General features: G+C 45.1%; 1 protein-coding gene across 1 annotated transcript in view; it reads left to right on the top strand.

Moving 5' to 3' along the window:
- Nucleotides 1-2,425: 2,425 nt before the first annotated feature.
- RBM26 (RNA binding motif protein 26) overlaps nt 2,426-21,566 on the top strand; it is a 105,184-nt gene continuing 86,043 nt past the window's right edge. The window contains exons 1-3 of the mRNA XM_077483059.1: nt 2,426-2,722; nt 8,766-8,884; nt 15,614-15,750. Of these exons, the coding sequence (XP_077339185.1) occupies nt 2,664-2,722; nt 8,766-8,884; nt 15,614-15,750 (315 nt within the window). The 5' untranslated portion in view covers nt 2,426-2,663. The remainder of the gene's footprint in view (nt 2,723-8,765; nt 8,885-15,613; nt 15,751-21,566) is intronic.

The raw sequence follows: 21,566 nt of genomic DNA on the forward strand, positions 1-21,566 counted from the left end.
CTGGTAGCCCACTTTTATTTAAAAGCATGGAAAAGTTCACAAATACATCAGTACCCATGCAGGGGGGTTCCACCATTACTGTATCTTACACACTCAATATTTTAGCCTCCTGGCTTACATTCTTCCCATACGGCTGATTCCTAGGTCTTAGGTCTGCTCCTCAGACGCAAAAGAGTTTCCTAGAGTTAAGCTCTCTCCTAGCTCGCTCCTGATCAGCGCCATGCTGCTCTGTCACCAAGTACGTCTGCCTCTTGCAGACATGCATACTCTGGCTGCCCCCTGCAGCCTCTAACTCCTCTCCGAGCAATGGGAGTCCACCTGACTTCCATGCACAGACTTCCTATCTGTTGGGTGGAACCCTGAGCCATAGGCAGGTCACAACTAAATAGCCCAGCACACAGCATCCAGGTAGCACAGGGTCCTACTGAATAGAAATATATATAGAAGGCAGATTTAAAAGCACATAGGGCTTTATATATATCTATATATATAGATATATATATATATATATATATATATATATAAGCAAGCCCCGCCGATGGTGGATCGCACGCTAGACACGAGGCAGATAGCCCGAGGCAAGGAAACTAAAGAAAGGATTCCGAGGTGGTCCAGCACCGTCTCCGGTTGTGGAGAGGCCCAGCAACTTCGTAGCTATCCAGGGGAGGATCCTTCAGAAGAAGGCGCTGTACGGGTTGGCTTCTTAGCAAGAGCCTGGTAGGGCTGAGGGACCTAAGTGAATCCAATCTCGTAGGTATCACCAAACCGGCTGAAAGATCCAGGTATCACACAAGTGTTCTACAAGTTCTAGTTTCCTACATGTTCTACATCAACGTCTGTGGCAGAGACTTGTTCCTGATTTAAGCACCTTGTTGGTTGCTAGGCCTTGTGAGAGAGGGACTATTCAAATTGAGTGAACATCCAGCTGTGAATAGCTATTCTCTGGATTTAGTCAAAGTAAGAGAGTTCTTTATTATTGACTTTGACGATAAGAGTACCTGAACCTTTCCTCTTAAACCTCTGATCCTATACTAAGAGACTGTTCGTTAACTACATTTTTGCAAATAAAAATCCCTTTAAGCGGATCTGTCGTCAGTCTCTAAAGTTTCTGGGACATCTACCACAGGAACCCCTAGACACAAATCGAGGTGAAGAAGGTAACGGTAAGCCCAATCAAACCAGAATAATAATAATAAAAGTGTGTCTTTACTAGCTGCTTTATATCCTTGGCACCACAACTGCTTTATAACATGGGTACCCCAACAGTCAGGCTGCTTTATATCATTGGGTACCCCAACTGCTTTATATAATGGGTACCCCAACTGTCCAGCTGCTTTATATCATTGGGTACCCCAACTGCTTTATATAATGGGTACCCCAACTGTCCAGCTGCTTTATATCATTGGGTACCCCAACTGCTTTATATAATGGGTACCCCAACTGTCCAGCTGCTTTATATCATTGGGTACCCCAACTGCTTTATAGCAGGGGTACCGCAACTGCCCAGCTGCTTTATATCATGGGTACCACAACTGCCTAGCTGCTTTATATCATGGGTACCACAACTGCCCAGTTGCTATATCATGGGTACCCCAACTGCTTTATATCATGGATACCACAACTGCCCAGCTGCTTTATATCATGGGTACCACAACTGCCCAGCTGCTATATCATGGGTACCCCAACTGCTTTATATCATGTTTTTTTTTAAAAAGCCTATGGCGTGGAAAACACACCCAAAAACTTCCACCCGGTGCCAAAAAAGTGCACACACATCAAGAGTGAACACAAATACGTGCAACAGGTGTCTGCTGTCCTCCACAAGAAAGGGCCTTACCCTGATCCCCCGGGTACGCCAACTGATTTATATCATGGGTACCCCAGCTGCTTTATATCATGGGCACCCCAACAGCCCAGCTGCTTTATCTCATGGGTACCCCAACTGCCCAATACCATGGATACCCCAATAGCCCAGTTGCTTTCTAGCATGGGTACCCAACCTGTCCAGCTGCTTTATATCCTGGGCACCCCTACTGCTTTATAGCATGGGTACCCAACCTGTCCAGCTGCTTTATATCTTGGGTACCCCTACTGCTTCATAGCATGGGTACCCAACCTGTCCAGCTGCTTTATAGCATGGGACCCCAACTCACTTTCAAGCTGATTTGCATACTGGGTGCCACAATTGTGCCCCTGCTTTAAATCATGGGTACCCCAAACGGCCAGCTGCTTTATATCATGGTTGAGCAAACTAGCCATGGTTACCTAGAACTGTCCAGCTACTTTATAACATATTCCCCACAAGGCGGACGTACTGCTGTCAATAACAGCTCCTAGAACCAATCCTATCGTGTTTAGAGTCACTGCCAAACAGCGATCACTCGTCTCCGAAGTCGCCGGTAGTGCGCATGTGCGGACGTACGTGCTGACGTAGACGTAATGTGGTGTTGCGGTTGATGGTGGCCGCCATCTTACAGATTGTGGGTCTTCAATGGTTTACATTATACGGTATCGTTAGGCTGACCAGACCCGAGTCAGTGGCGGAGCCGTATAGTTCGTACATTGTACAGCAAACCGTCTACCTGAAATAGGAAGCAAGCAGGACAGCGGCTTGTGTGTTGTAGTTCTCCCCTCCGCTCTCCGAACACAGGAGAGGCACGAACATGATCATAGAGGACTTCGAGGCCCTGAAGACCTGGCTCTCTAAGACCTTGGAGCCCATGTAAGTGACCGGACGATGGGGAAGGGGGCAGCCTACACCGTGCATGAGCTCTGCTCCCCCCAATAAATACCGTGTGACCCTCCCAGTGTACTGCGCCCCAACTTCTACACAGCAATCAGAACTCAGGGAATGCGTCTGATCCTTATTACCTGACTGCAACATTGATTGGCTAATAAGTGGGAGACTTCCAGGTCACCTTCCCCATCCCCTGTCCCTATGTCATCTCAGTGATTGGGGGACTTCCAGGTCACCTTCCCCATCCCCTGTCCCTATGTCATCTCAGTGATTGGGGACTTCCAGGTCACCTTCCCCATCCCCTGTCCCTATGTCATCTTAGTGATTGGGGACTTCCAGGTCACCTTCCCCATCCCCTGTCCCTATGTCATCTCAGTGATTGGGGGACTTCCAGGTCACCTTCCCCATCCCCTGTCCCTATGTCATCTCAGTGATTGGGGACTTCCAGGTCACCTTCCCCATCCCCTGTCCCTATGTCATCTCAGTGATTGGAGACTTCCAGGTCACCTCCATACCCTCTGTCCCTATGTCATCTCAGTGATTGGGGACTTCCAGGTCACCTTCCCCAGAAGTGCGTGATTAATCGCGAAACGATTGTGATCTCGATTCACCCCCCCCCCCCCACGCGATCTAAGTTCTGGGTGACCCGCGATTGTGCCGCTGGTTCCACGTAACCAGCGTGGAACGCAAATGGCGGATATCGGAACTGACGTCAGCCATCGGAACTGACGTCAGTCATTGGAGCGTGCGATGTGGCGTGCCGCTGTCTGGTTGTGGGTGGGTACAGTGGCCAGGAAACAGCACGCTGTTTGCACTGTGATCGCTCAGACGGAGTGATCACTTGTAAACAAACCGGCGTCATGTCATGACGCCGGTTCCTCTCTCCCCCTCTGTACTAATCTGTATAGTGGAGGGGAGAGATCCAGAGATGGAAGCAGCCATCCCTCCATACCCTGCCAATACTCAGCGATACCCTGCCTGTTCATTTTTCAAATAAAACAGTTTTTTGAGAATCGTGATCTTCATTCTAAGCAAAAGAATCGTGATTCTCATTTTTCCCAGAATCATGCAGCTCTACCCTGTCCCTATGTCATCTCGGTGATTGGGGACTTCCAGGTCACCTTCCCCACCCCCTGTCCCTATGTCATCTCAGTGATTGGGGGACTTCCAGGTCACCTCCCCACCCCCTGTCCCTATTTATCTCGGTGATTGGGGGACTTCCAGGTCACCTCCCCACCCTATGTCATCTCAGTGATTGGGGGACTTCCAGGTCACCTCCCCACCCCCTGTCCCTATGTCATCTCAGTGATTGGGAGACTTCCAGGTCACCTCCCCACTCCATGTCATCTCAGTGATTGGGGGACTTCCAGGTCACCTCCCCACCCCATATCCCTATGTCATCTCAGTGATTGGGGGACTTCCAGATCACCTCCGCACCCATATCCCTATGTCATCTCAGTGATTGGGGGACTTCCAGGTCACCTTCCCCATCCTCTGTCCCTATGTCATCTCAATTATTGGGGGACTTCCAGGTCGCCTTCCCCATCCCCTGTCCCTATGTCATCTCAGTGATTGGGGGACTTTCAGGTCACCTCCCCACCCCATTTCCCTAAGTCAACTCATTGATTGGGAGACTTCCAGGTCACCTCCACTGCCTCCTGTCCCTATGTCATCTCAGTGATTGGGGACTTCCAGGTCATCTCCCCCACCCATATCCCTATGTCATCTCAGTATTTGGGGGGACTTCAGGTCACCTCCCCGCCCTGTCCCTATGCCATCTAAGTGATTGGGAGACTTCCAGGTCACCTCCCCACCTCCTGTCCCTATGTCATCTCATTGATTGGAGGACTTCCAGGTCACCTTCCCACCCCCTGTCCCTGTGTCATCTCAGTGATTGGGGGACTTCCAGACAGGGTGGATTTGTTTTAAATCAAGTTGATTTCAATTACAATTTAAATCATAATTTAAAGGTAAAGTCCAGCTGCAGCTTGTTTGGCTGGGTTTCTCCTCTGGGTCACAGGAGTTCAATTCGTTTTGCACTCATGTGACTAATTTTCAGCAGAAAGCGGACTGAAGTCTGCTCTCTGCTGACTTCACACAGATCAGTCCAGGTACCGTGCCATCCCAACTCTGGAAGTCTGGATCTGCCAGGTGCCTGGACTGATGGCTGTCTCAGCCTCTCAGCGAGCCGCTGAGATGGCTGCTCCCCACAGCTCAGCGCTCCAGTGAGCGTGGAGGAGGAGAGCTGCTGATTGACAGTCAGCAGCTCTTTGCTCGGGGAGGTGAGAGAACCGAGCCATCAGCGGTGTTCGATGGCTCGCTTCTCAGTGCAGAGACACCAGGGGGCCGATGCTGCATCCATCTAGGTAAGTATAATGGGGAAAAAACCCAAACCCATACCCCTTTAAATCTCTAGTAAAAAGGCTTGATTTAAAGCCACTCCGATTTTAAAACATGATTTTAAAAGAGAAACTTTCATCTCTGTCCCGCAGTGTCTCCTCCAACCCGCTGTTGATTTACCGCTGGACAGAGATGAGGTTCAGGTAAGTATTAGGGGAGGCTGCTACACAGAAGGCTTTTTATCTTAAAGTCGTGTTTCACTTTAATTGAAAAGTGAACTCATTGCCTAAATATAAGTCCAGAGTTCTTAGAAATGAAAAGAAAATGTCAGTCCTTATTCTTCGATCATACTTGTACATTGTTATGCTACTCCTCCACTATTCACCATTTATTTAAAATCGGTGGTTAAAGTGGTTGTAAACCTCCATCTCCAAACCGCAGCCCGGGGGTCAGATGCGTCCCTTTGCTTGCTTTTATGTGGCCCTTGGGGTGCTATTTTATTCATTAACAACGAAGGGCACAGTTCCTACCAGTGACATCAATGATGGGGCACAGTTCTCCCAATAACACCAACGATGGGAGCACAAATCCTCCACTGACACCAATAATGGGGATTAATCATTCCCACTGATGCTGGGACATATTGTACTCCCAATGGTCACAGTCCACCCCCACCCCCAAATTGTAAATTGGCTCTTTGTTTAGAAAGTTTGGAGACCCCTGTTCCATAGTGCGTACTTGACTCAGTTAACCACTTGACTTCCGTAAGCTTTTACCACCTTTGTGACCAGGCCATTCTTTGCTTTTCAGCACTGTGCTACCTTAAAGGGGAGGGCCACCCTGAAAAACAAAAAAATGTTAAAAATTACAAAAAATCTAAAAATGAAAAAAATTATTTTTTTTTACTTACCAGAAATGCCTGTTGCTAGACACTTTCTCCTAATCTTCCTCTTCCTCCTCCGCGGAGATCTTCTGTCTTCTCTCTTTGTCGCGGCGTCTTCTGGGTAATGAGTCGCGCTGTGTTCTGGGAACTGTGTGTTCCAGAACACAGCGCATCCCATTCAGAAATCGCTGCGGGACTCGCACATGCGCAGTAGCTGCGGGACTCGCGCATGTGCAGTAGGAAACGGGCAGTGAAGCCATAAGGCTCTGCTGCCTGTTTCCCTTACAAGGGATGGCGGCGCCGGGACCCGAGAGCCGAGGGACGGGTCGGCCTCGGGCGGCCGACATCGCGGGCGCCCTGGACAGGTGAGTGTGTTTATTAAGTCAGCAGCTGCAGTGTTTGCAGCTGCTGACTTTTTTTTTTTTTTTTTTTTTTTTTTTTAATAACCGGCCCTCCGCTTTAAGTGGCAATTGCTTGTCATGCAACACTGTATGTAAATGAAGCGCTGTACCTAAATTTAATTTTATATCCTTTTTTTTCACTCAAATAGAGCTTCTTTTGGTGATATTTGATCACCACTGGGTTTTTAATTTTTTGCTATATAAATAAAAAAAAAAGAATTGCAGATACTTTCTATTGTAAAACATATTCAATATAATCAAAATATCTTCAAAAATTTAGGCCAAAATGTATTCTGCTACACGTCTTTGGCAAAAAAAATCCTAAGTAAAATCCCACTTGTCAACCTGCTGCAGTACGTTTACTGGGGCAGGTTGGCTCAAACAGGCAAAATCACCTACCTGCATATTAGAGCTGCACAAGTAATCGTCAAGAATCGTTATCGCGATCTTGACTAATGTGTTTCACAATTCTTTCTATGCAAAGAATTCTCTCTGCTCTTCTGAAGCCACAGAAGCCTCAAAGGAAGAAAAAAACTGAGCAGTCTGCCAAGAATCAAAACATTCTTTATCAGTTGAACTTAAGTATAAACATTGTAACAATTTGTCAATGGAATAATCTGTGTGTGAAAAACTAAACCTTTTTCTGACATTTGTTGGTTTTAATTTAAAATAATTTTTTATTTTTTTTTGCTAGGAAATTACTTGGAACCCCCAAACCTAATATATAGGTTTGTGTTTTAGTTGCACAATTAAGTGTAAAAAAATTGTGATCTCAATTCACCCCCTCTGATGTTCTATATTGCAGAGTTTGCGGATTCTTTCATATAAGCTCACTCAGCTGTCCAAAGAAAACATCCAGGCAGTCGGCCAAGTTTTTTTTTTTGTAACTTGCAACATTGTAACTAAGCTTCCCTCTTAGATCAAAGAGATAGAACTTCTGTGTAAATAAGGCAAACTGCCAAGTTTTCAACAACTTATAAATGCAGGAAGCTTAAAGGGATTGTAAAGTGAATTTTTTATTTATTTTTTTGTAAATAACAAACATGTTATACTTACCTCCACTGTGCAGCTCGTTTTGCACAGAGTGGCCCCGAACCTGCTCTTCTGGGGTCCCTCGGCGGCTGTCTGCTTCCTCCCGCAGGTGCTTCTCACGTTCATGCGAGCTCCCTCGCATGGTGAGAAGCATCTGCGGGCGCGCTCCCGTGATACAGCCGGCGGCTATAGCTGCTCGCTGTATCACACGGCCCGGCGCTCCGCTTCAGTGGATGTGATCGACAGCAGCGCGAGCCAATGGCTGCGCTGCTTTCCATCCACTCCAGCCAATCAGTGGCCAGGCTGAACGGTGGAAAGGACGTTGGGGTATGAGCGCAGGACTTTGGAGGGGTGAGGTAAGTAAAACGGGGGGGCTGGGGGCGCAGGCACTGTGAGATGTTTTTTCACCTTAATGCATTAAGGTGAAAAAACATTTACCTTTACAACTCCTTTAACCACTTGAAGTCTAAATCTTTTTCTGACACTTCTTTCTTAAGTTAAAATCAATATTTTTTGCTAGAGAATTACTTGGAACCCCCAAACATTATATATATTTTAGCAGAGACCCTAGGGAATAAAATGGCAATTGCTGCAATATTTTATGTCACTCTGTATTTGCCCAGCGGTCTTTCAGATGCAATTTTTTGGGAAAAAAATACACTTCAATGAATAATAAAAAAATGAAACGGTAAAGTTAGCCCAATTTTTTTTATTTATTTTTTGGTTTTAATGTGAAAGATGATGTTACACCGCGAGAATTGTGATCCATCTTCCACGCAAAAAAAGTGTGATTCTTATTTTCATCAGAATCGTGCAGCTCTACTGTACATCGTGACTGCTGTCATTTGCTGCAGCACAAGCCGATCAGCGGGTATCGGCCAGTGATTTACAGCCAGCACCCGCTGATCGACTGAGTGAATGACAAAAGAGAGCCCTGTGTAGGTAAGCAACACAGGGCTCTATACAGACAGCAGCAATGTGCTGTTATGTTTTGTTTTTCTCCCTGCAAAGCAGCTCTACCCAAAACAATTTTTTATGCTTTGCTTAGTTGGGACGTGAGAATTTCGTTTTGTTGATGTCTTTGACACAGTTAGAGAAGTTTCCATGCTTTCTTTAGGACTAGCATCGGGTCAGAAAGTGAGGGGAATTAAAATGAACAATAAAAATAATTTGTAAAAAATAAAAAGTAAGCAAGGGAAAATCTCCCCAAGTATTGGGTAGCAATCAAAATCTAACCTTTCCACCATATTTACAAAGCTAAAATAAAAAGCTATAAAAAAGTTTTTGATTGCAATTGAACTTTATTGTATGTTTACGTTCATTCCCTTAGCGTTGTCGTAATTTTTATGTTTACTTTGTTTTTGGATTTCAGTTGTGATGCTGATCCATCGGCTCTTGCAAAATACGTTCTTGCGTTGGTGAAAAAGGATAAAAATGATCGAGAACTGAAGGCGCTGTGTATTGATCAGCTTGATGTTTTTCTTCAAAGAGGTACCTTTCTTTATTGAAAGTTTTTTTTTTTTTTTTCTCTCCCTATTAAGAACACATGCAAAGCTTTTGTGTTGACTGATCATGGTACTTTTTCTGTATGAGAAACGTTTGCTATTTATGTGGCCTCAAAACACATGGGATAGAATACAAATCTTTTGTGGCTCCTCCCTCTACTTATCTTCATTTTATCATGCATTCTTTTCATTTTATTCTATTCATGCTGAGCACCAGCTTTTAGTGAATTGTAAATGATTCGTTTGGACCAAGCTATTCTAATCACTATCACTAACTGATGAAATAACTATATACACCGTTCCTACAGCGCCTCAATGATGCAGGACATTTTTTAGCGTCCTGCCAGCGCACCGTTCCAGTGTGCAAGCACTCTGGCTTTCACACTGGAGTGAGAGGAGAGGCGCATTGCAGGCACTATTTATAACTCCTTTAAAGCACCTCAGTGTGAAAGCAGCATATTTTGCGCTGTAATCCAGCAGTTCCATGGGAACCTCCTGTTCTGCTCCTGCAACAAAATCGAGTAGTGCTTAGCACTGCTCAGCCATTCACATGGAATCTTTGTATTCTACGAATTAATATACAGCTTCCTCTAATTAGTAGAGAGGTGGGCAGATAAAATCCCAGTGTCTGCCTCAACCTGAGGAAGCTTTTTATTCCTACATTGAATACATAGCTTCCCTGTGAATGGCTGAGCAGTGCACAGCCCAAATGCATTTTGTTTTGGGGGCCGGAAGTTCCTGTCTGCTTCTTGAATACAGCGATGTATACTGTATGTAGCTGAGTCTATATATTATTAGTATGCAGGATTTATATAGCACCAACTGTTTGCACAGCTCTTTACTACATGAGGGCAGACAGTACACTATCAATACAGGAGGGATCAGAGGGCCCTGCTCGTTAGTTTACAATCTCTAGAAGGGAGGGTCAAGTGGAAACAAAAGGTAATAACTGTTGGGGTGTGAGCTGATGGAGAAAATGGGGGGGGGGGCATTGTTAGGTGTGGTTAAGGGTAGGCTTCTCTGAAGAGGAGGGATTTCAGGGATCGTCTAAAGGCTAATAGGGTAGGAGATAAGCGGACAGATTGGGGTAAGGCATTCCATAGGATTGGAGAGGCTTTAGAAAAGTCCTGGAGGCGAGTATGGGAGGAGGTGACAAGAGAGCTAGAGAGCAGGAGGCCTTGAGAGGAACGAAGAGAAGGAGTAGGTTGGTATTTATAGACTAGGCTAGTGATGTAGCAGGGGGCTAAATTGTGGATGGCTTTGTACATAGTTGTTAGTATTTTGAATTTAATTCTTTGGCCAAGTGGAAGCCAGTGGAGGGATTGACAGAGAGGAGTAGCAGACACAGAGCGATCGGTAAGGTGGATGAGTCTGGCAGCAGCATTCATGATGGATTGAAGAGGTGATAGACTATGTAGAGGTAAGCCAATGAGAAGGAAGTTGCAGTAGTCGAGGTGAGAGAGGACAAGCAAGTGAATTTAGAGCTTTGTTGTGTCATTGGCTAGAAAGGGGCATATTTTGGAGATGTTGCGGAGGTTAAGGCGGCAGGATTTGGACAGTGATTGGACGTGGTGCTTAACCACTTCAGATCCAGGCCAATTCTGACATTTCTCTCCTACATGTAAAATTCCAAATTTTTTTGCTAGAAAATTACATAGAACCCCCAAACATTATATATGTTTTTTTAGCAAAGACCCTAGAGAATACAATGGCGGTCATTGCAACTTTTTATCTTGCACGGTATTTGCGCAGCAATTTTTCGAACGCATTTTTTTCAGAAAAAAAACAGTTTCATGCTTAAAAAAAAAACAGTAAAGTTAGCCCAATTTTTTTGCATAATGTGAAAGAGGAGGATACGCCGAGTAAATAGATACCCAACATGTCACGCTTCAAAATTGCACGCGCTCGTGGAATGGCGCCAAACTTTGGTATTTAAAAATCCCCATAGGCGACGTTTTAATTTTTTTTACTGGTTACATGTTTTGGGTTACAGAGGAGGTCTAGGGCTAGAATTATTGCTCTCGCTCTAACGTTCGTGGCGATACCTCACATGTGTGGTTTGAACACCGTTTTCATATGTGGGCGAGACTTACGTAGCAGGGGCGCTTAAAAATGTTTTTATTTTTTTTTTTATTGTTAATTTTTTTTTTCATTTTTTAGTTTTACACTTAAAAAAAAAAAAAAAAAAAAAAAAAAAATTGATGACTTTTATTCCTATTACAAGGAATGTAAACATCCCTTGTAATAGGAATATGGCACGATCGGACCTATTTACAGTGAAATATGGGGTCAATAAGGCTGGGAAGAATAAAAAAAAAAAAAAAACGATCATGGCTTCCTAGCCAGATCGGCGTCGTTAATTTGAATACCGAGGCCGGGCGTGACGTCATAACATCGCGCCCAGCCTCCGAACGATCATAGAGACTCCGGGGACAATCTAGTCTGCCGGAAATCTCTATGATCACATGCTGGGGCCGGCGGATCCTGTGACCGACTCACCGATGGAAACGGTGAGTCGGTAGAAGCACCGGAGGGCGGCGGGAGGGGGGGCGTCCCCTCCCGCCGCCCGTTAGAACGATCAAGCAGCGGAACAGCCGCTATGATCGTTCTTATGGTGTAGGGAATCACCGGCTGAAAACGGCAATATCTGAATGATGTCTGTGGACCCAGGCATCATTTAGATATAACCAGCGAAACCCCATGACGTCAATAGACGTATTGCGGGTCTCAAGTGGTTAAAGGAGAGTTCAGAGTCCAGGACTACATCTAGAACCTTGGCATGTGGGGATGGGCTTATAGTTGTGCCATCGATTTTTGACAGAAATCAGGGGAAGGGGCATATGGGGGAGGAAAAATTATAAGTTCGGGTTTGGATAGATTGAGTTTGAGGAAGTGGGGTGACATCCAAACTGATATAGCTGATAGTAAATTAGTGATACGTGAGGAGACAGAGGGAATGAGCTGAGGGGTAGAGGAATATATTTGGGTGTCGTCAGTGTAGAGGTGGTATTGGAAGCCATGGGAGGCTATCAGCTGACCCAGAGAGGAGGTAGATTGAAAATAGGAGAGGTCCAAGAACAGAACCTTGGGGGACCCCAACGGAGGAAGTAGAGTTGTAACAAACGCTAAAGGTGCGGTTGGATAAGTAGGAAGAGAACCAGCGAAGAGTACAGTCACATAGACCAAAGGCATGACGTTTTTTGAGGAGGAGGGGGTGGTCAACCGTATCAAAGGCAGCAGAGAGGTCCAGGAGGAGGAGTACAGAATAGTGTTGATTGGTTTTGGCCGTTAGTAAATCGTTTGTTAATTTTAGGAAAGCAGTTTCTGTGGAGTGTTTGAGGATGAAATCCAGACTAAAGGGGATCAAGAAGGCTATTATCAGCGAGGTGGAAGCTCAGACGGTTGCAGACCAGACGTTCGAGGAGTTAGGATAAGAAGGGGAGCAAGGAGATTGGGCGTAGGTTGTTAAGATTTAATGGGTCCAGTGAGGGCTTTTTAAGTATGGGTCTGACAAGTGCATGTTTTAGAGAGTTGGGGGAGATGCCAGAAGAGGGAGAGATTGAAGATGTGGGGTAGAGAGTGTAGCATAGAGCCAGAGGGTGAACGTAGCATTTGTGAGGCAACAGGATCCAGAGGGCAGGTGGGAGGGTGGACATTAGCAAGTAGTTTAGTCTATAGTGGTGGGGTTGAAAGAGGGAAGTAATGATTATGCCTGTGGGCATGATGTGTAAAGCGTGGAGGGTATCGGAACAGTAGAGATCTCCTTGCAAATTGTATCAATCTTCTGTTTGAAGTGATTGGTGTTCTCCTGGGCAGTGAGTGAGTTGACAGGTGGAGGCTGAAGTAGAGAGTTGAAGGTAGAGAAAAGTTGACGGGGACGGGATAAGTTGCTAATGAGAGTGATAAAATAGGTCTGCTTGGCAGTGAGGAGGCTGGATTTGTATTTCTGGAGGGCAGATTTATATTGGTTGAAATCTCTCTGAGACTTAGTCTTATGCCACAGGTGCTCATTAGCACGACTAAGTTTTTATTTATTTTTTATTTAATTTTTTTCAGACTTCTAGTATCATCTATTGGCCAAGGTTGAAGGGGTCGGGCCTGTGAGTGAGTGGGGTCAGTGAGTACAGTGAGGCTTGAAGTGAAGAGTTGCAGACAGAAGTGGCTAGGTTGGTGCAGGATAGGGGTAAGATTTTGTCTTAGCCCTTGTACACACGGTCAGACATTCCGACGGAATATCCGACCGACAGTTTTAGAGCTGGGCTATAAAATTTTCCAACATGATCCGATCGGACTTTGTCCAATCGTTTGTAGAGAATTCCGATCGGACAAAGTGCCATGAATGCTCAGATCAAATTCCTAGACCAAAGCTATTGGCTACTAAATTACGTCATCACATTACTAACGATCGGATTTTCCATCAACTTTGTCCGACTGTGGGTATGCAACACCAGTTTCGGACAAAATCCGACGGATTTTGTTGTCGGAATGTCTGACCGTGTGTACAAGGGCTTAGATCAGGGGTAGGGAACCTCGGCTCTCCAGCTGTTTTGAAACTGCAAGTCCCATGAGACATTGCAAGACCCTAACAATCACAGGCATGACTCCTAGAGGCAGAGGCATGATGGGATTTGTAGTTTCAAAACAGCTGGAGAGCCGAGGTTCCCTACACCTGGCTTAGATCTTGTCTGGCTGAGATGGGTTGAGATGACTTATATACACTTTATACAGCCACTGCATCTATTAGTGAAGGTAATGGTTCATGTGGATTGGCTTTAACTTGGTAACAGTGCGTGAATTCCTCTTTCATTCCCTAGAACATCTGAAGACTTGGACTATTTTATTGTTTAGCTTAAAGTGGTTCAAATGGCTCAAGGCTTTTTATTTTATTTTTTTACCTTCATGCACGAAGGTAAGTAAACTTCTGTGTGCAGCAGCCCCCCCCCCCCCCCCCAATATTTGGCTGAGCCACATTGCGTTCCAACGACGTGCACAAGAGCCTCGTCTCTCCAGGGACTCTCCCTCCTTATTGGCTGAGACACCAGCAGAAGCCATTGGCTCCTGCTGCTGTCAATCACAGCCAGTGAGGAGAAGGGGCAGGGTCGAGCCCGGGGCTTTGTGTGTGACTTGACACGCAGAGCAGTGGCTCAGGAGCAGGCCTTTTTGGGTGCTCCATAGCAAGCTGTTTACTTTGGGGGCAGAGTGCAGTAGGGAGGGGCCAGGAGCAATGGCGGGGCACCCCGGAGGAGGGGGATTTGAACCGCTCTGTTTTTTTTTTGTTTTGTTTTTTAAACGTTCCTTTTATTCCTTTTTAATATCACTTTAACCACTTGCCGACCAGGCCATAGCCGAAAGATGGCTACTGCGTGGTCGGCTTATTCTGGGAGGACGTCCATGGATGTCCTCCCAGAATCTTGCTCCCGCGTACCCCTTGGGGTGCGCTCCCGGAAAAATCTGTGACCGGATCTGGCACATCACGGCTCACGGTAAATGGCCGCTAGTAGCAGCATGTCAGGACACCGGTTCCTCCCTTCCCTCTCTGTACTGGTGTGTACGGTGAGAGGGGGAAGATAGCGCAAAAAAAGAAAAAACCCAGCCTTGATTAAATACCACCAAAAGAAAGCTCTATTTGTGTAAAGAAAAAAAGACAAACATTTCATGTAGGTACAGTGTTGCATGACTGAGTAATTGTCATTCAAAGTGTGAGCACCGAAAGCTGAAAATTGGTCTGGTTAGGAAGGAGGGCACCAGTGGTCAAGTGGTTAAAAAGGAAGTAAACCCTGATGAGTTTACTTCCTCTTTCATTCCCTGCAAAGGCAAAGCATAATGGACTACTATGCATCGCATAGTAGCCCATTATGTGTCACTTACCTGACACAGGAGCCAGCGATGTCACCGCTGTCCCCTGTAGTCCGGCGGATCCATCTTCTCGGTGGGGTTTCGCTGCTCAGCTGCTGTCATTCAGCGAAGCCGTGATGACGTCACTCCCGCGCATGCGCACGGGAGCCGACACGCGCGGCGTCTTCGTCGTTGACGATGCCGCGCTCAGTGCGCCTGCGCGCCGCTGTCTACCGCGCATGCGCCGTACACAGCAGTGCCTGTCTTTTGCCAAAGTACACGGTTTAGGAGATATTTCTTGGACCTACAGGTAAGACTTAATCTAGGCTTACCTGTAGGTCAAAGTGTGTTGTAAGGGTTTCCAACCACTTTAATATAGTTGAACGAAACCTTTTAAAAAAAAAAAAAATACTTTTAAATTGCTCACTTGCTGAAAAAAACAGTCAACCCATTGTGAACACAATGTGAAATCCTTGTGCCCGTCATCTGCTCAGTTTGCAATGACTCTGTTATACAATCCCTTCCTTTGTCAAACAATATAATATAATTGAAGGTAACTTATGATGCTGGTAACTATGAGCCCAAATGCGTCTTGGGTTTGTGGTGTCCAGGGTTTTCAAAGCTCTTTGTGAGAAACATGGTGACAACCTCAAGCATGGCGCTCCAGTGAAAGGGCTTCATTTTTTTGTTTTAAGCACACGAAGCATCAGCAAACCCACTAATGTTTTATCTGTATATTTTACATTTTGCTGCTACTTTTTCACTGAGTTTTTTTTGTCCCCCAGGCTTTCTAAAGTATAAACAAATCATAAATACTTTTCAGCTAAAACAGTTCTCTTTTTGTTTGTTCAAATAGTTGACTTTTTAACATATATTTTAGAAACCCAAGGCTTTGTGGATAAATTATTTGAAGCTGTGAACACCAAGAGTTACCTCCCACCCCCTGAGCCTACATCAACAGTCACTGTAAGAGAAGATGCATTGGAACATCAGGAGAGAGAAGTGAGAAGAGAAGAGGTATTCATTTATAGATTGTGAATCTTTTGTTATGCTTCTAAAATAGCCACATTCTTTAACGGGCAGTTTTCATGACAATAAAAGTATTGTATGGAATGTATACCAGTAGCTAGGGTTGCACTGGTGCCTATACTGAGCATTTATGTGAGTACTTGTACACTGTACTGCAAATGCTTCAATGTTTAATCTGATACCTGTTGTGCTGAGCTTCACGTCCTCAGCATAGCGCGGGGGGGCAAGAAATATAAATTGTAAAAAATAAAATTGAAATAAACTACTGACAGTCCACGCCTCATCAGTGCTGTATATTAGTGCCACTGTCGCATAACATAAAAAAAAAAAAAAAAAGTATCGATACTTGTACTTGGTCTTAAACAAAGTGGTATCTGTGCAATCCTATCAGTATCAGTCTGTTTAGCCAAATACTGCTAAACTGCTGAGTTAGCTTGGATCGCTGTCTCCTGCCTGAGTTGCAACATTCCTATGAGTTGTCTTTACCCCTTATGGCTTAAAGTATTACTAAACCCACAACGGTAAAATCAGTCTGTATAGTCTGTAAAGCATGCTTATTATACTCGCCGTGGAACCTATTGGGGTAATCCTCCACATTGCCTTAAAAAAAAAAAAAAAAAAAAAAAAAAGAAGCTGTTTGATACGGTCTTCTCTGATCCTCCCCTTCTTCCACAGTTCCCAATCCATCTCCTTATAGAACAGAGCCTTGGGGGCACTCTGCACATGCTCAGTTTGTTGTGTACCGCTAGAGAGTTTTTTTGGGGGAGAATGGCCATGTGCTGATCACATGCAATCAGCACTGCCCAGACAGAAAGTCAGGGGTCCTACAGCCTCATAGAAGTGTCAGAGGAGAATGAAAACTCTTCCTACAAGCTTTAACCAGTGCTCTGACAGACAATGATAGAAGTCACAAGACTGCTATAATACTGCTGATAAGAGGTATTTAGCAGTTTATATTTACAAAAATAATTGCATTTCTATGTACTGTGGGAGACCAGATACAGTGAATGCAGGGTCCTGGGTTTAGTAATACTTTAATAATCCTTTTTAGAGTTATTTCTTAAAATAGTAGTCTTGCGAGCTACCAAATCAAAGATCCCCTATTTTATAATAGTGTGATGACAGCTGCTAGCACTAATCACGTCCCATACTAACGTGTGAGAATCACAGATAAATAAATCATGTACTGCACTATCCCCTTAGTTCTGCTGAACTTGATTTATTTATTTATGGAGTTATTTCTTATTTTTATTTTTTCCAGTAGCAGTCTGTTTAACCAAATACTGTTAAAAACTGCTTAATTATAAATGAAGTTATGTTTACATATCAGGCAAAATGTCCAGGGATCCTGCTTGGTGCTTACAATTCTAGCTTTGTCATAAGAGTTAATCGGTCCAATTCTGTCTGCGTCTCTGAAGGGAAGAGGAGTTGCACCAGTTTCCAAAATAATGGTCCACTCTGCAACAGTATATAACAAAACACATTTACTCACCTTTTTTATGGCTACAGTATCGGCATGGTGTCTCCCACCAGCTCTATGCCTGCGAACGTGGCCGCTCAGTTCTTAGGTTCTCTCTGACCACCCTCGGCCAGTTGATTGGAGTGCTGGGCAGAAGGAGGTGGGAGTAGCTGGCTCAGGCTCTCAGTGGTGTGCTAAAAGGCTGAGCCCTCTGCCAGTTGGGTATCTGGGTGGATCCCGACATTATTATTTGGCATACAACTAGAGGCTGGAGCAGCTCAGCTGCTGGCTTTTGCCCATGGTCAGCTGATTCTGGGTCACAGGAGTGCAAGAGTAAGTGCACTCCTATGACCCACAAGAAAAGTATGGCCAAAAGAGTTTTGCCATACTTGTACTTCATGAAGTGATTAGAAGAGATCTTTACTCCTTATGATTCACTCCTACTATTGTTTGCTACAAAATGAGGCTTGCTCAGGGTAGGAGGGGGTATATGGGCTTCCTTTTTAGCTTTGTCAGTTTCCAGTCTCCTGATGTTAGTAGTCACTATGTGGGTTATAGGCCACCTTCAGGTGATGGACACTGGCACGCCCTAAGACAAAAAAGTGCCCTCCCTATATAACCCCACCCAGTACTTGGAGTAACTCAGTTTTTTCATCAGTGTCTAAGGTGTTGGTCACTAGTAAAGATGTGCTGTGCTGAGTTTCACTGGAGTAATCCTTGCTGGGGCTAGCCATGCTGACTGGATCCATTCAAAGTGTCTCTTCTGGCCAGATTGAATGGCATCCGGGCCTCATATCCGAAGAAACAAGGTTTTGCCTGTGAATGCTTCTCTTTTTTTAGAGAGCTGGCCCCTGACATCCAGTACTTTTGGTAGTAAGGCCATAGTTTTTTTTACTGACTGGGTGCTGTTGCAGGTCCAGGATTGTGGGTTTCCTCAAGGATCCCCAGCTCCTGGAGGTTTAACGGAACCCACCGTGAAGGGTGAAGATTGGGTCTATTGGTTTACCACAGAAAACCCTGCGGTGGGAAAGGTCAGTAGCGTTTTCTGAGAAATTTTTTGAATTTTCTTATGAATGTCTCCTTTAACCACTTGACCGCTGGGCACTTAAACACCCTTAATAACCTGACCAATTTTCAGCTTTCGGTGCTCTCACATTTTGAATGACAATAACTCAGTCATGCAACACTGGACCTATATGAAATTTTTGTCCTTTTTTTCACACAAATAGAGCTTTCTTTTGGTGGTATTTAATCACCGCTCGGTTTTTTATTTTTTGTGCTATAAAAGAAAAAAGACCGAAAATTCTGTAAAGAAAAAAATTTATTTTTCTTCGTTTTTGTTATAAAATTTAGCAGATTAGTAATTTTTCTTCATACATTTTGGCCAAAATTTATACTACTACATATCTTTGGTAAAAATAAGTACAAATTGGTGGATATTATTTGGTCTTTGTGAAAGTTATAGAGTCCACAAGCTATGGTGCCAATATCTGAAAATTGATCACACCTGAAGCACTGACGGCCTATTTCAATTCTTGAGACCCTAACATGCCAGAAAAGTACAAATACCCCCCAAATGACCCCTTTTTGGAAAGAAGACATTCCAATGTATTTAGTAAGAGGCATGATGAGTTTTTTGAAGTTGTCATTTTTTCCCACAATTCTTTGCAAAATCAAGATTTATTTATTTTTATTTTTTCACAAAATTGTCATATTATCAGTTTATTTCTCACACACAGCATATGCATACCACAAATTACACCCCAAAACACATTCTGCTATTACTCCCGAGTACGGCGATACCACATGTGTGAGACTTTTACACAGTGTGGCCACATACAGAGGCCCAACATGCAGGGAGCGCCATCAAGCGTTCTGGAGCACCCAGGTCAATTCTGACATTTCTCTCCTACATGTAAAAATCATCATTTATTTGCTAGAAAATTACATAGAATCCCAAAACATTATATATATGTTTTTTTAGCAAACACTGTGGAGAATACAATGGTGGTCGTTGCAACTTTTTATCTCGCACGGTATTTGCGCAGGAATTTTTCGAATGCTTTTTTTTTTTGGAAAAAAAACAGTTTTGTGCTTAAAAAAAACACAGTAAAGTTAGCCCAATTTTTGCATAATGTGAAAGATGAAGTTACGCTGAGTAAATAGATACCTAACATGTCACTCTTCAAAATTGCTCGGGGAATGGCGGCAAACGTCGCTGCTTAAAAATCCTCATAGGCAACGCTTTAAATTTTTTTTACTGGTTACATGTCTTGAGTTAGAGGAGGTCTAGAGCCAAAATTATTGCTCTTGCTCTAACGTTCACATCGATACCTCACATGTGTGGTTTGAACACCGTTTTCATATGTGGGTGGGACTTACGTATGCGTTCGCTTCTGCATGCGAGCACATGGGGACAGGGGCACTTTAAAAAAATAAATAAAAATTCTTATTGTTCATTTTACTTTATTTTAGTTTGACATTTTTCTTCCCCAAAAATAAATTTTTTGATCACTTTTATTCCTATTACAAGGAATGTAAACATCCCTTGTAATAGGAATATGGCATGACAGGTCATCTTTACAGTGAGATATGGGGTCAATAAGACCCCGCATCTCACCTCTAAGCTGGGAAGCCTGAAATAAAAAAAATAAAAAAAGATTCTGACTTTGATCGTATTGGCGAGTCGGTAGAAGCACCGGAGGGCGGGGGGAGGGATGTCTATGGCTGGGTATTGCAGGGTATCACCGAGTATTGGCTGGGTATCACCGAGTATTGGCTGGGTATCTCCGAGTATTGGCTGGGTATCTCCGAGTATTGGCTGGGTATCTCCGAGTATTGGCTGGGTATCTCCGAGTATTGGCTGGGTATCTCCGAGTATTGGCTGGGTATCTCCGAGTATGGGCTGGGTATCTCCGAGTATGGGCTGGGTATCTCCGAGTATGGGCTGGGTATCTCCGAGTATGGGCTGGGTATCTCCGAGTATGGGCTGGGTATCTCCGAGTATGGGCTGGGTATCTCCGAGTATGGGCTGGGTATCTCCGAGTATGGGCTGGGTATCTCCGAGTATGGGCTGGGTATCTCCGAGTATGGGCTGGGTATCTCCGAGTATGGGCTGGGTATCTCCGAGTATGGGCTGGGTATCTCCGAGTATGGGCTGGGTATCTCCGAGTATGGGCTGGGTATCTCCGAGTATGGGCTGGGTATCTCCGAGTATGGGCTGGGTATCTCCGAGTATGGGCTGGGTATCTCCGAGTATGGGCTGGGTATCTCCGAGTATGGGCTGGGTATCTCCGAGTATGGGCTGGGTATCTCCGAGTATGGGCTGGGTATCTCCGAGTATGGGCTGGGTATCTCCGAGTATGGGCTGGGTATCTCCGAGTATGGGCTGGGTATCTCCGAGTATGGGCTGGGTATCTCCGAGTATGGGCTGGGTATCTCCGAGTATGGGCTGGGTATCTCCGAGTATGGGCTGGGTATCTCCGAGTATGGGCTGGGTATCTCCGAGTATGGGCTGGGTATCTCCGAGTATGGGCTGGGTATCTCCGAGTATGGGCTGGGTATTGCAGGGTATTGCACTGCAGGGTATTGCAGGGTATTGCACTGCAGGGTATTGCAGGGTATTGCACTGCAGGGTATTGCAGGGTATTGCACTGCAGGGTATTGCAGGGTATTGCACTGCAGGGTATTGCAGGGTATTGCACTGCAGGGTATTGCAGGGTATTGCACTGCAGGGTATTGCAGGGTATTGCACTGCAGGGTATTGCAGGGTATTGCACTGCAGGGTATTGCAGGGTATTGCACTGCAGGGTATTGCAGGGTATTGCACTGCAGGGTATTGCAGGGTATTGCACTGCAGGGTATTGCAGGGTATTGCACTGCAGGGTATTGCAGGGTATTGCACTGCAGGGTATTGCAGGGTATTGCACTGCAGGGTATTGGGGGGTTAAATTTCAGTGAGCAGCGCTGTGGGCACTGCAGATGAAGCCCACAGCGCTGCTGACACCGATCTCTTTCCCCTCCGCTGTGCCGATTGGTACAGAGAGGGGGAGGGAGGAACCAGCGTCATAACATGACGCCGGTTTGTTTACAAGTGATCACTCCGTCATGTGACGGAGCGATCACGTTTTAAACGGCCACGATGAGCGTCCGTGTACCGTGATCCACAGGACCCGGCGGTCATGGATGCTCTCGAGTGCGTGGCCCAGGGGCGTGCGAGATATATGACGGCCTCCCAGAGTTAAACAACCGCCCTGTAGCTGTCATTCGGCTATGGGCCGGTTAAGTGGTTAAAATCAGTAAGATGTTGTCATGCCTATGTTCCCCCACTGGGGGGCTGTATTGA

This window comes from Lithobates pipiens, unplaced genomic scaffold, assembly GCF_037356315.1.
Source record: "Lithobates pipiens isolate NorthernLeopardFrog02 unplaced genomic scaffold, aLitPip1_a1.2 Scaffold_16, whole genome shotgun sequence".
NCBI classification, from domain to species: domain Eukaryota; kingdom Metazoa; phylum Chordata; class Amphibia; order Anura; family Ranidae; genus Lithobates; species Lithobates pipiens.